This window comes from Nannospalax galili, unplaced genomic scaffold (genome assembly GCF_000622305.1).
Source record: "Nannospalax galili isolate Female #2095 unplaced genomic scaffold, S.galili_v1.0 scaffold529, whole genome shotgun sequence".
NCBI lineage: Eukaryota > Metazoa > Chordata > Mammalia > Rodentia > Spalacidae > Nannospalax > Nannospalax galili.
In genome coordinates this window covers 1,659,754-1,671,746 of record NW_008360309.1, presented here as the reverse complement: position 1 = coordinate 1,671,746, position 11,993 = coordinate 1,659,754, and the positions used below count along the sequence as shown (strand labels likewise).

Sequence of the window (11,993 nt, the reverse complement as noted above, 5' to 3'; positions counted from 1 at the left end):
TCCTGAGGCAAGAATTCTCCTTGCTGACATGAGCTGAGAGCAGTAGGGAGCTATGGAGGGGTGGGAGCCTCGCCGGGGTGAGGAGGCCTCACTGGGGTGAGGTCTCGCTGGAGTGAGGCATTTGTCTGGCAGCCTCATGCATAGTGTCCGCTGGTGTGGAATTGGGGAAAGGATGAAGGGGGGGTTATCGAAGGGGACAGGACTCAAGCACAGCCAGCTGTGTAGATATGAAAATGTCCTGCTGGGCATGGTGGTGCACGCCTTTAATCCCAGCACTTGGGAGGAAAGGCAGGTGTATCTGTGAGACTGAGGTCAGATTGGTCTATATAGTGAATTCTAAGCTAGCTAGGGTGCAGGGAGACCCTATCTCAAAAAAGACAATAAATAAATAAATAAATAAATAAATAAATAAATAAATAAATAAATAAATAAATAAAGAGAATGGAGTAGAACTGGCTATATTAAGATGTGTGAACAGTTCTAAAAATAAAAGAGGATCAATGAGATGGCCCAGCAGGTAAAGATGCTTGCCACCAAGCCTGAAGACCTGAGTTTGATCCCCAGGACCCACATAAGAGAAGTTGAGAACCAACTCCTGCAAGTTGTCCTCTGACCTCCACATACACACATACCCACATATAACAAATGTAACAAAAAATTGTAAAAAGATAAAATAAAAGGGGGCTGGCAATGTGGTTTCAGTGGCAAGAGTGCCTGCCCAGTACCCATGAGGCCCCGGGTTCTGTCTCCAGCACCACAAAGTATCTTCAGTCTTTTGCAAACATCTTTATTTCCCCATCTCTTTCCCTCTACCCCAACTACAACCAGGCCTGCACAACCTGAGCAGAGACACAGAGTGCAGGGGCAACAGGGAGCCTGGGGTTGCTCTAGCCCTGCATCTGCAAGACCTAGGATCCCTACTTGTATGGATAGGGGGGTAACCCCTCCCATCCCTGAGCTGTTCCCTGAGTTACTGGGTGTCCTGAGGCCATCGGGGGGGGGGGGGGGGGGGGCGGCACGGGACTACGACGATGACGACAGTGTGAGACTGATCTGAGTCTTGCTGGGAACGCCAAGATCTCTGAGCTCCGAAGTCTGGGAGGCTCTGGCCTTGGTCACAGAACCTGAGGAAGGGCAGAGGCCCAGTCCATGCCTATGGTGGCCCCTCTCACCACCCACAGGGGCTCAAGGGTAAAACTCTTTTTGCTGAGCTGTACAAGGATTCAAGAGTTCCCAGGCAGGCCTTGAACTCTGGGCAGAGCTCCAGCTCTTAAGGCCTGGCTGACCAGCAGCACCCAGGCTCCAAGCTGAAACCCCCATGCTGAGCTGGCTCCCCAGAGGCTGAGCTGACCTCCCCCAACAAACACACAGCCAAGCTGGGCTCCCGGACAGCTGCTGCAGGCTGGTGTGGTGCTATTCCGTTTCCTTTAGGTGAATCTAGACAGCCCAGTGTGACCTAAGTACCAAGTAGACTTTGAAGGATCTGCAGGAATTCCCATGATCTGGAGGCCAGGAGCCAGGGGATGCTGACCGTCAGGCCTCAGTAGACGCGGCCCTGCTGTCCACAGGTGAGGTTAGGTCGGCTCAGCGCATCCCACATGAGAAGCATCTCGAACGGCTGGAAGCGGTGCACCAGCAGCAGCTCTCGGTAGAAGCAGGGGTCAAAGGAGGACAGGCGCTTGGTGGGCGACTGCACCCCTGCTGTGCGCACTCCACTGTGGGAGGCTGGGGCCAGCCCCTGCTGCTGCAGGCACATGCCCAGGAAGACGTCGTCGATTGGGAAGATGTCCAGGGTGGGCGCAGCGTGGCGCAGGGCGGCAGCGGTAAACCGGGAAAGCAGGAAACCGCCGCCGCCACAGTAGGGCGGGTAGCGCTCGTTGGCGGTCACCAACTTGGGCACGTAGTACTTGCTCCAGGGCACACGGATGGGGCCCACGTTCTGGATGAGGTGGCCCACGAAGAGGTGGTGGTCAGGGTCGTGGCCTTGCAGGAAGGTGACCATGTTGTTTGTGTGTGCAAACACATCATCGTCCCCGTTGAGCACAAAGCTGGCGTTGGTGCACCGACTCTCCTGCCAGCTCAGGAAAAGGACCTGTATAATGTGGGAGGGACACGAGGGATTGAGGGGCCCAGCACACCAAACTGTGAATTCATGAATTAAAGTGAATTTAATCCCAGCACTTGGGAGGCAGAGGCAAGTGGAGTTCGAGGCCAGCCTGGTCTACATAGTGAGTTCCAGGCCAGCCAGCGCTACATAGTGAGACTCCATCTCAAACAGCAAAAAAGTAAATTCACTTTTTGGCAAACTTTTTTCATTTTTGTCCCTGGAACTCTTATGCATACTCAAATTCCAGCTCCCTTGCGCTCCCTCCCACCCCGGCTTTCTCCTCCAGGCCCCACTCACCTGCTTAAGGGTGAGGTTGAAGAAGGAGTCCTGGAAATCCCATTGAAGGATGTCCCCGTATGTCTTCGCCTCCAGCTCCAGCAGCCGGTTGACCTTGAAAGCCTGGTGTGGGTCTCCGTCGGTGCCCACCAGGAAGATGCGCCGCAGCCGGGCCCCCCGCACCTGCCGCTCGCGGCCCCACGTGTTGCGCACCACTTCGCGTCGCTCGTAGTTCCGGGGAGAGGATTTGATGGCCAGCAGGAGGAATACCGAGCCCGCACACTTGTCGGGGGGAGGGTCCTGCAGCAGCCGGAAGTTCCGGCAGTGTTTGTAGAGCAGGAAGTCACGCACGCGCTCAGGCATCTCCGCAAAGTCGGGGTGCGCGGCCACAGAGAAGTTGGCCCGGCATGGGGCCGGTGGCGGGTGCACACGGGGCACGGGCCATGTGGGGACCTCGAGGATTTCTAGGGGTCGCTCCGGAGCTGGGCAGCCGGGGGGCGACACGCGTACAACAAAGAGAAACAGGAGGATGAGTGCGCCCGCTGCCAGAAAGAGGCTCAGGTCGGGTCGCAGCGGCCGGAAGAGGCGCATCTTGGCTGGTCTGGGGCCCCTACTTCAGACACGGTCCCGCGGGAATCCTACAACAAGGGTCAAGGAAGCAGTGGGTACCCGAGGCTCGCCAGGGACTCCGACAATCAGTACCATATGTACAGTTACTCAGGTTGGCAAAGCCTTAAAAGTTGACTTCCTGCTCACCCCCCACCCCTGCCTCTTGTTAGACTCCAGTTAGCAACCCTACACATGCCTGCTCTGGCTTAACTGGAACACAGCTCCTGATCCTCACAGACCAGTCAGTCGGAGCATACCCCAGCTGTGTCCCTGTCACACTCGGCCTTGGTTTCTGAGGGTGTAGAGGGGCATCTACAGCATCTCCTTTCGTGAAGGGTTTCTACCAACTGGCATCCAGCGAGCATTCTCCACCCTTCTGTCTGGGAAACGTGCCAGCTTCTGGGTTTACTGGAGTCAAAGATTGGCACCAGGTCACGGAAAGCACGAGCTTTGCTCACCCAGGAGGCTGAGTGCTCATCCCAGCCTTGCCAAAGTGTCCTGGACCAGGGATGTGGCACAGCCATGAAATAGACTCTAATTCCACAGTGTAAGTTCAGCTGTGTGTCTGACAAAGGGACTCCACCTTTCTGAATCTCCAGGTGAACTGAGAATGGGCCCTGTGTGGAAGTGCTGTGGGTCCTTCTGCCTCAGGGCTCTGTGTAGGCATCTTCTCCCCACAGCCTAACAGTTACTCTCAGTGGTGGATTTAATGCTCAACAACCTGACCCCAAACCCACACCTGAAAGTCATTTTTCATTTATGCCTGTTCATTCATCTACTTAGTAGGCACTCAGGGTCTTAAGTTTGAACAACTTAAATGGAGGGGGGAGGAACTTACCTCCCTCACTGTCTGCTAGGCCTCCATTAATGCAGTCAACATCTTCTTACTCTGCCAAGACACCCACATGATTCACATCTGTCAAAATATACATCTTTAACCTCATCAGGGCTGGCAGAGGAGAGAACCCCTACGCTCCGCCCTTTGAACCACAGGCTCTTACTGGGCCTGCTAGATGGAGCTTCAGGCTTGTCCTGGCCAGTGCCTGCGCTAGAGGGGCTGGACTCCCACTCCGATGCCAGGGCTTGTGAGGGGTGCTGAGCCACTGTGGCCACAGCAGCTGGGCAGGCGGCAGCTTCGGTTGTCGGCTTGACACACCTGGGAGAGGGATTCTCAATTGAGGAACATCCTCCATTGGACTGGCCTGTGGCCATGGAAGTGGGGCGTTTTCTTGACTGTTAAGTGATGTGGGAAGGCCCAGCCCACTGTGGGCAGTGCCACCCCTGGGCAGGTGGGCCTGTGTTGGATAAGAAAGGAGGCTGAGGCTGGAGACATGGCTCAGCAGTTAAGAGCACTGACTGTTCTTGCAGAGGACCTAGGTTCGATTCCTAACACCCATATGGCAGCAAACAATCGTCTGTAACCACAGTTTTAGGGGATCTGACACATTGTACAACGTGGGTGCACTTATATACATGCAGGCATAACACTCATACACATAAAATAAAAAATAATTTAGAAAGCAAACAAGCAGGCTGAGCAACGGCCAAAGGAACAAGCCAGTAAGCAGCACCCCTCTGTGTCTGTGCGGCAGTTTCTTTCCTGAGTTCCTGCCTTGGCATCCCTTGATGATGAACTGTGCCTGTAAGCCAAATAAACCCTTTCCTCCCCAAGTTGGTACTGGTCAGAGTGTTTTGCCACAGCAATTGAAGGCAAACTATAACACAGCCCCTTCTAGCCTGGGGTTGAGTCAGGGTGTAGGGAGGCAGCTATCATCCCAGCATGCCTAGGTAGAGGCAGGAAGTCTTCAAGTTCATCCACCAGGACATAGTGAGCTCAAAGCCAACTTGTACTACATAGTGAAGACTGTTTTCAATTTTTTTTTTTTTTTTTTTGGTCTTTTTGAGACAGGGTCTACATGTAGCCCCAGCTGGCCTGACACTTGCTATGTAGACCAGGCTGGCCTTGAACTCACAGAGATCCACCTACCTCTGCCTCCTGAGTGCTGGAACTAAAGGCATGCACCACCATACCTGGCTCCGTGTCTCAAATTTTAAAAGAAAAAAGAAATTCCTTCCTTCCTTCAACAAATACATGTATTGGGTATTTTTGTCCCAGACAAGGTCCTGTACCAAGGGGCACTTATGGAGTGAGGGATGGAGCCAAACAAAAGGGATTGGGATACTGAGGGTGAGGCTTTGCACGGTGCATAGGAGTTCAACAGGGCCATTCACGTGGCAGAGTCAAGCTGTTGCCAAACCACAGGGAAAAACCTGGTCCAGCCAAGGAACCAAGACAGCCATGTTTACTGGAATGGAGAATTTTGGGAGGGTGAGCTTTTGTTTTGTTTTGTTTTCGTTTAGAGACAGGGTCTCCCTATAGTCCCAGCTGGCCTTGAACTCCCTATAGACCAGTGTGGCCTAGATCTCATAGAGATCTTCCTGCCTCTGCCTCCCAAAGGCTGGGATTAAAGACATGTGCTACCATGTCCAGTCTAAAATGAGCATCTTAAGTTGATGTGAGATATAGTGGGGAGCCATGGTCACCATGGAGGCAGGAAATGGACAGTAAGTTTCCTGTGTGAGGGCCAGTGAGATAGATGGCTCATCAGGTAAAGGCACTTGTTGCCAAGTCTGAGGATCTGACCCGAGTTCAATCCCAGGACCCACATAGTGAAGAGAGAACCACCCCAGAAGCTGTCCTTTAACCTCCACGTGCATATGCACACAGATAATTTGGGGCCTGGGCCAGGAAAGAAAGCCAGTGGGCTTGCAGACCCTGGAGGAAATCAGGGGAACAGAAGTTTCAAAGCCTCTGAGCCTTTGGGTAGGGTCACCTTGAAGGCACCAGGAGACTCAGTGCATGTGTATCCCCTCCCAGGGAGGGCACACGCGCCCAGTAAGGTGCTTTTGTCCGAAGGTGTGAGCCCAACATCATAGCAGGAAGGTCAGGGGACTCCTTCCTGCCTCCCACTGTCAAACCAGTCAGATTTGCCCAAGGCTGTTTGTGCCACGTTGCTATTCACAGTGACTTCCTTTAATAGTCAAGGAAGTCACTTATTTTCACTGGCTAGGGGCCGAGGGCCTCTCCCCGGGGAGTGACTGCAGGGGTGTGGCCTGGTGGGCCCCCCAAGTCCTGCTGGGCTTCCTTGTCCCAGCCATACCCACCAGAGCCAGCAGTGTGTGGTCTCAGGGCCTTTGCACATGCTGCCCACTGCTGAGTCTTCCTTCCAGCTCCTTCTACATCGTCATTCTCTGCTCAACCCCCATCTCCTCAGAGCCCTTCCAGGGTGAGGTTGAGTCACCCAGGCCCAGTCCCCACCATGCCACTCAAGGGACCCACCCTGTCTCCTCCCCAGAAAGCTTGGAGCCCCAGAGCCAGCTCTGGGCCAGATGAAACTGAAAGAAGAAAACTTAGGCACAAGCATTTCCCCCTGTTGCAGCTGAACCTCTCACCATGACAGGTGACAGCAGCCATCCACCCCCCACCCACCCTCCACTGTCCTGGAAGTGGAAACTTCTGGCTGGGGAGACTCAGCATCTCCAAGGGAACTGCTGACACTAACAGGTGTGCAGGAGGGGCTGAGACTCAGCACCAAGGAAGAAAAAGATGACAAAAGCAGCAAGCTGAGTGTGGTGGCCTTTAGTCCCAGCACACGGGACGCAGAGACTGGCAGATCTGTGCGCATTCCAGGCCAACTAGCAACAGAGCAAGACCAAAAAACCAAACGGAAAGGAAAAGATGAAGCAGGCTGGGGGCATGGCTCAGAGGTAGAGCCTCTGCCTAGAATCCCCCAGTGAGGGGCTGGGGCCATGGCTCAGAGGTAGAGCCTCTGCCTAGAATCCCCCAGTGAGGGGCTGGGGCCATGGCTCAGAGGTAGAGCCTCTGCCTAGAATCCCCCAGTGAGGGGCTGGGCATGGCTCACAGGTAGAGCTGATACAGCAGACCAGAGGCTCTGGGTTCTAGCCTCAGAACCATACACAACACAAAAAGACCAGCCCCAGAAGCCAGGATCTCTATGCATGGCTTATATTAATACTGTTCTGATGCACGTTAACAAGCTCAAAAACCAATTTCCAGACACCAGATACTCATAATCTCTGAATACTCATGATTTACTGTGTACACTGGACACTCACTATTAAGAGCCCATCCCAGCACTCTGGAGACAGAGGCAGGAGGATCTCTGTGAGTTCAAGACCAGCCTGGTCTACATAGTGAGTTTCAGGACAACTGGGGCTATAGAAAGATCCTGTCTCAAAAAACTAACAAAACAAAACAAAACAAAACGGGCTGGAGAGACGGCTCAGCGGTTAAGAGCACTGACTGCTCTTGCAGAGGACCTGGGTTTGAGTCCCAGCACCCACATGGCAGCTATGAACCGTCCTTAACTACAGTTCCAGGGGAATCCAACGCCCTCTTCTGACCTCCACGGCACTGCACGACACGGGTGCACTCACATACATGCAGGCAATACATTCATACACAGAAAATAAAAATAATAAATAAAAAAAAGCTCTAGATTGAATACCAAACGATACGATGAATGCAAATGGATCTATGAATAATAACCAGTCGTTGTTAGCGACGCACTGGACATTAGCAAGCTAATGAATGTTAGGGCTTTCTGACTGAAAATGAGCTACTGAGTGTTAATGACTCTAAGTATTAACTGAATGTTAGTATTAATAAACTGTTGTCTACGAAGGAGCTGATGACTAGTGATGGACACCATTAACAAGGCTGACTACTGCTGTTTAATGGACGGCTGACCCATAAATTTGTGCACATTGAATATTAATGACTGCTGAATACTGAACAGCACACACTCAATATTAATGATCTAAACACTTATTAAGGAGGCCTTGCTTCATAGGTATGCAGTAAATATTAATGAGACATTATTAAGGAATCACTGCATATTTATAAGTCTGTGTAACTGTGGCTCAGACATTGTTAAGTACTTCTTTGGTGCGTATTAATGACCCAATGACCATTCACAGCCACTGGCACTGAATATTCATGAGCTTCCAGGCTCTGCACAGGTCCCTTCAGCTGACCATGTACCAGCCTCCAGAAGGCCACCGAGGTCCTGGGGGTTTCAGGGGCGTGCCACAGAGGCGCTTAGAACACTCCGGGGGCATGCTTATAACATTCTAGAACGTTTTCCCACAAAGTGGAAAGTAGGGGGGATGATGGAAGCATCTGGAAAGATCCCCTCTGTGTGCCCCAAAGCCAAGTGTGGGCTCCACAGACAGGTCAGCGTTTTCTCTGTTGACAGTCTCTGGAGCCTCAGTTTCCAGGCGGTGGATGGTGCCCACCTTCCTGGGGTCACATAGAGCCACACTGGGCAGGGCAAGCCAGATGGCAGCCCTGCCCTGGCCCGACTTGAGGGCGGTTCCTTGCCAGATCGTACCAGCTTGGGGTTGATAAGGATGGGCACGTCTCTTTTTACAAGGAGCGGGCAATTACTTTTATGATCAGAAAAGAAGAAAATTCCAGTAAAGATAATGCTTTGAATAGCCCATGTATGGGGCGGGGGTAGTTTGGGCTGGGGGGTGGGCTGGGCCCAGCCAGATCATGGGTGAGCAGCAGCCCCCTCCCCCTTTCACGTGGACACTTCCTGGTCCAGGCTGCATTGCCCTGTGGTATGATTCACTACAGGGCACCCTCCCCGTTCCAGGAACTGAGGGACATGCCAGAGGGTGGGTGCCAGCATCTGGGACCCCCTCAGGTCCAGCCTGACCTCACTTCCTAGGTGGGGAAACTGAGGCTGAGAAGGTGGGGTGTGCTCCTCCCATTACCAGAGCTGGTGAGGGGTACACCCTAGACCCCACCCCCCTCAGGCAGGTCCCCAGCCCCCTCCTCTGCTCTCCCAGGATTTTACGTAAGACCTAACAATAATCAAAGTAATTCTCCTGCAAAGATAAATGTCACAGACAAGAACTCAGGAGGCAGAGCAGGTGGATCTACCTGAGTTCATTATGTAGACCAGCCTGGTCTACATAATGAGTTCCAGGCCAGCTGGGGCTACAGGGTGACCCTGTCTCAAAAAGATCCCCTCCCCTCAAAAAGTCACAGACAAAATGCCTCATATAATGAGGATTAAAGTTAACAAAACAGCTGTCCCTACACCCCCACTCAAAAGTCACACCATGTTGGGAGTCAAAGGCTATGCTGGCCCCTCCTTACGGAGAGGGAAACTGAGGCACAGTCAAGCTAGCTGGAGTAGGAGCTTTGTCTGTGTTGGTAGTGAGCCCCCCAGTAGATAAGGCAATCAGGCAAAGCCGGACTCCCAGCAGGAGGGGGTTCTCTCTGGATAAACCTCTGGCTCCTGGGGCAGCCAAGGCTGGGTCCTATCACACTCTGGACTTCCTCAGAGGGGGCTGGAGAGAGATCACCCAGTGAGGGTGGAGGCTCCAGGACCAGCCTGTCCTCTACCTGGGACAGAGAGCAAGGCCCTTCCTGAATCTCCACCACCTGGAGCTGTTGAGGGGAAGGGCCCCATCCCGGAGAGGGGATCTGGGCTGGGCCCTGCTGGGCAAACACTGAAGCCAGGAGGGGGCCAGCTGCTGTCCCCCATAGGCCACACCTTCCCTCAGACTCCTCAGGCAGCAGCCACGATCCCAGAATCTGACAGGACAGGGTGAAGAGTGGAACCCTAGATTCAGCCTTACCACCTAGCACCCAGGAAGGAGGGGAGAAAGTTCAAATCAGCCTGGATGCAGAGTTAAAATCTTAGTAAAGGAAGTGACAGAAAAGAAACAAACAAAAACCCTTCACCCCGAAGCTCAGAACCACAGCTACCGACACAATCTTAATTTAACTATGGTGATAGATGACTACCCACTGCCGGGCCCCTGCTCCTTTACCCAATTCGCCCTTCACCGCTGGCCTCCATACATGGGGAAACTGAGGCAGATTCAGACCTTGCTAATATGGTGAGCCCTCAAAGAAAGGAGAGCCCTCGGGAGTTGGGGTGGGACTCCTGCCTGTAGGTCGGTTCAGTGTCCCTGGTGGCCAGTGTCCCAGTCCAGTATCCAGGGCTGGGAAACCAGGGTCACGCTGAGGACCACCCTGCTTCAGAGCCCAGCTCCGGGGCCGCTGGAGCTCCGTGGCTCCGGAGACCCCCGTCCCCACCTCGTGCCCACCTCAGAGACCCTGGCACTCACCTCCTGTCCACCGGCTCAGATGCGAGGCAGTCCCGGAGCAGGAGCACGCTTTCCACCTGGACAACCGCCCCGCCCTTGCCTGGCGGTTTCCTGCCCCCTCCACCCTCCTCCCGACCTCGACCTCGCTGTACTTTCCCCTTCCTCCGGCCTCAAGAGCTTCCTAGTAGCCAAGGAGAAAGTCATCCGGTCCCTCCCACTCCTAACCCCCAGGGCAGACTACTCCATCCAGGACATCACCCCTCTCCATCCAGTTCCTCCACTGTGGCCGCACCCCTCCCATATGTCCTTCCTAGAAGGCTGTGACGCCATCCCACTGCCTGTCCTTCCAGATCCCACCTCTCTATAAAAGAACAAGAAAAAGTGAAGAAAACAACAGACCCCACTTCTGTCTGGTTCAGCATCTAAACTCCCCCACAGCACCTCCCCTGCCCAGGCCACACCTCTTCACCTTGACCCAGCCCCTCCACTCAGTGGACACCCCCATCCCCACCCCACTCTACCTGCCCCTTCTCCCACCCCCCACCCCCCCACTTAGGAGCTCCCTCCTCTCCCTTCCTACTTCATAAGGTGGGGGAGTGAACTCCTGGCCACTTCTTAGGCCAATCAATTAGTATTGCTGGAAGGAGGGTGATCCCAGAGACTGAAGATTTCAGAACATTAAAATCTGTTCTGTTGGCTGGCTCCCCACAATGCCGGGATCCCCTGTACATCTCCCTCCTCCCAACTCACCCCAGAAACTATATATCCCAACTCTGAGTCTGAGGCCCTGGGAGCCTGCTGGAGGGAAAGTGCTGCGGGTCAGGGGAGCTAGAAGCAGCACAGGCCCCGGACTCAGTGGACAGACTCGGGGGTCAGACGCAGAACTCCTCAATCTGCAGAGCAGTAATTCTCAGAGAACCCCAAAGGGTGCCCAGGTCCCTCTGGCCCTGGCCTTCACAGCAGCCTGACTGGAAACACAACTGTCCACCCAGGTGGTAGAGCGTCAGTCATGAAAAAGTACAAAGCACCCACAGGTACTGGGTGCCAGCTGTCAGACATGAAAGTTTGCATGGCGTATGTTTAGTGTGTTCACCTTCACATGAAACACAGGAAGCACATTGGGGCTGCCAGGGGCTGGGAAGGGGATGGGGAATAGCTGCTGATGGAGATAGGAGACTGGGAAATGGAATGTTCTGGAACTAGACAAGGTGCCTAAGTGGAATCCACTGAAGGGTTCTCTTAAAGAATGGCACCCTTAAAATAAAAATGACTCCATTGGGCCTGGAGAGATGGTTCAATGGTTAAGAGCACAGACTGATCTTGTAGAGGACCCAGGTTCGATTCCCAGCACCCACATGGCAGCTCACAACCAGCTGTAACTCCAGTTCAAGGGGATCCAACACCCTCTTCTGACCTCGGCACACATGGCACAACACAGGTGCACTTACATACATACAGGCAATACACTCATACACATAATTAAAATTTAAAAAAGGTTCCATTTCTGCAACTGAATTTCATTGTACTTTTAAGAAACCTCACATGTCCCAGCACTCAGAAGGCAGAGGCAGGCAGATCTCTGGGAGTTCCAGGCCAGTTGGGGCTACAGGGAAACCCTGTCTCAAAAAGACCGAAAAAAGAAAAGAAACCTCACATGATTGGCACAGTCCAGCTGGCCTCTATGACAGAGCAATTGGCTGCTTGCTGATTGGTCACTTGTTCACCCCACTGCAGAGCCAAGGTTTTGGGGTCACCAAGGTGGAAGTGACCAGGGCATCATAAACTGTGTATAGACACCCCACCTCGAGGCTGCACCCTGATTACAGGGACTTACCCTCCTCAGATAGGCACA

The 11,993-nt window shown here is 53.4% G+C and overlaps 1 protein-coding gene across 7 annotated transcripts; it reads right to left on the bottom strand.

Annotated features, from left to right (window-relative positions):
* Nucleotides 1-999: 999 nt before the first annotated feature.
* B3gnt3 (UDP-GlcNAc:betaGal beta-1,3-N-acetylglucosaminyltransferase 3) lies at nt 1,000-10,310 on the bottom strand. 7 transcript variants are annotated; one of them, XM_029559384.1, is made up of 5 exons: nt 10,163-10,310; nt 3,994-4,148; nt 3,831-3,908; nt 2,405-3,021; nt 1,000-2,092 (listed from the first exon to the last, which is right to left on the bottom strand). In XM_029559384.1, the coding sequence occupies exons 4-5, from the start codon at nt 2,972-2,974 to the stop codon at nt 1,541-1,543; spliced, it is 1,122 nt and encodes a 373-aa protein (XP_029415244.1). In that variant the 5' UTR covers nt 2,975-3,021; nt 3,831-3,908; nt 3,994-4,148; nt 10,163-10,310; the 3' UTR covers nt 1,000-1,540. The 7 variants fall into 7 exon arrangements, with proteins under 7 accessions (XP_029415244.1, XP_008822804.1, XP_029415246.1 ...); XM_008824582.3 differs by lacking the exon at nt 3,994-4,148; XM_029559386.1 differs by lacking the exon at nt 3,994-4,148 and having other exon boundaries at nt 3,831-3,881; nt 10,163-10,297.
* Nucleotides 10,311-11,993: the final 1,683 nt, after the last annotated feature.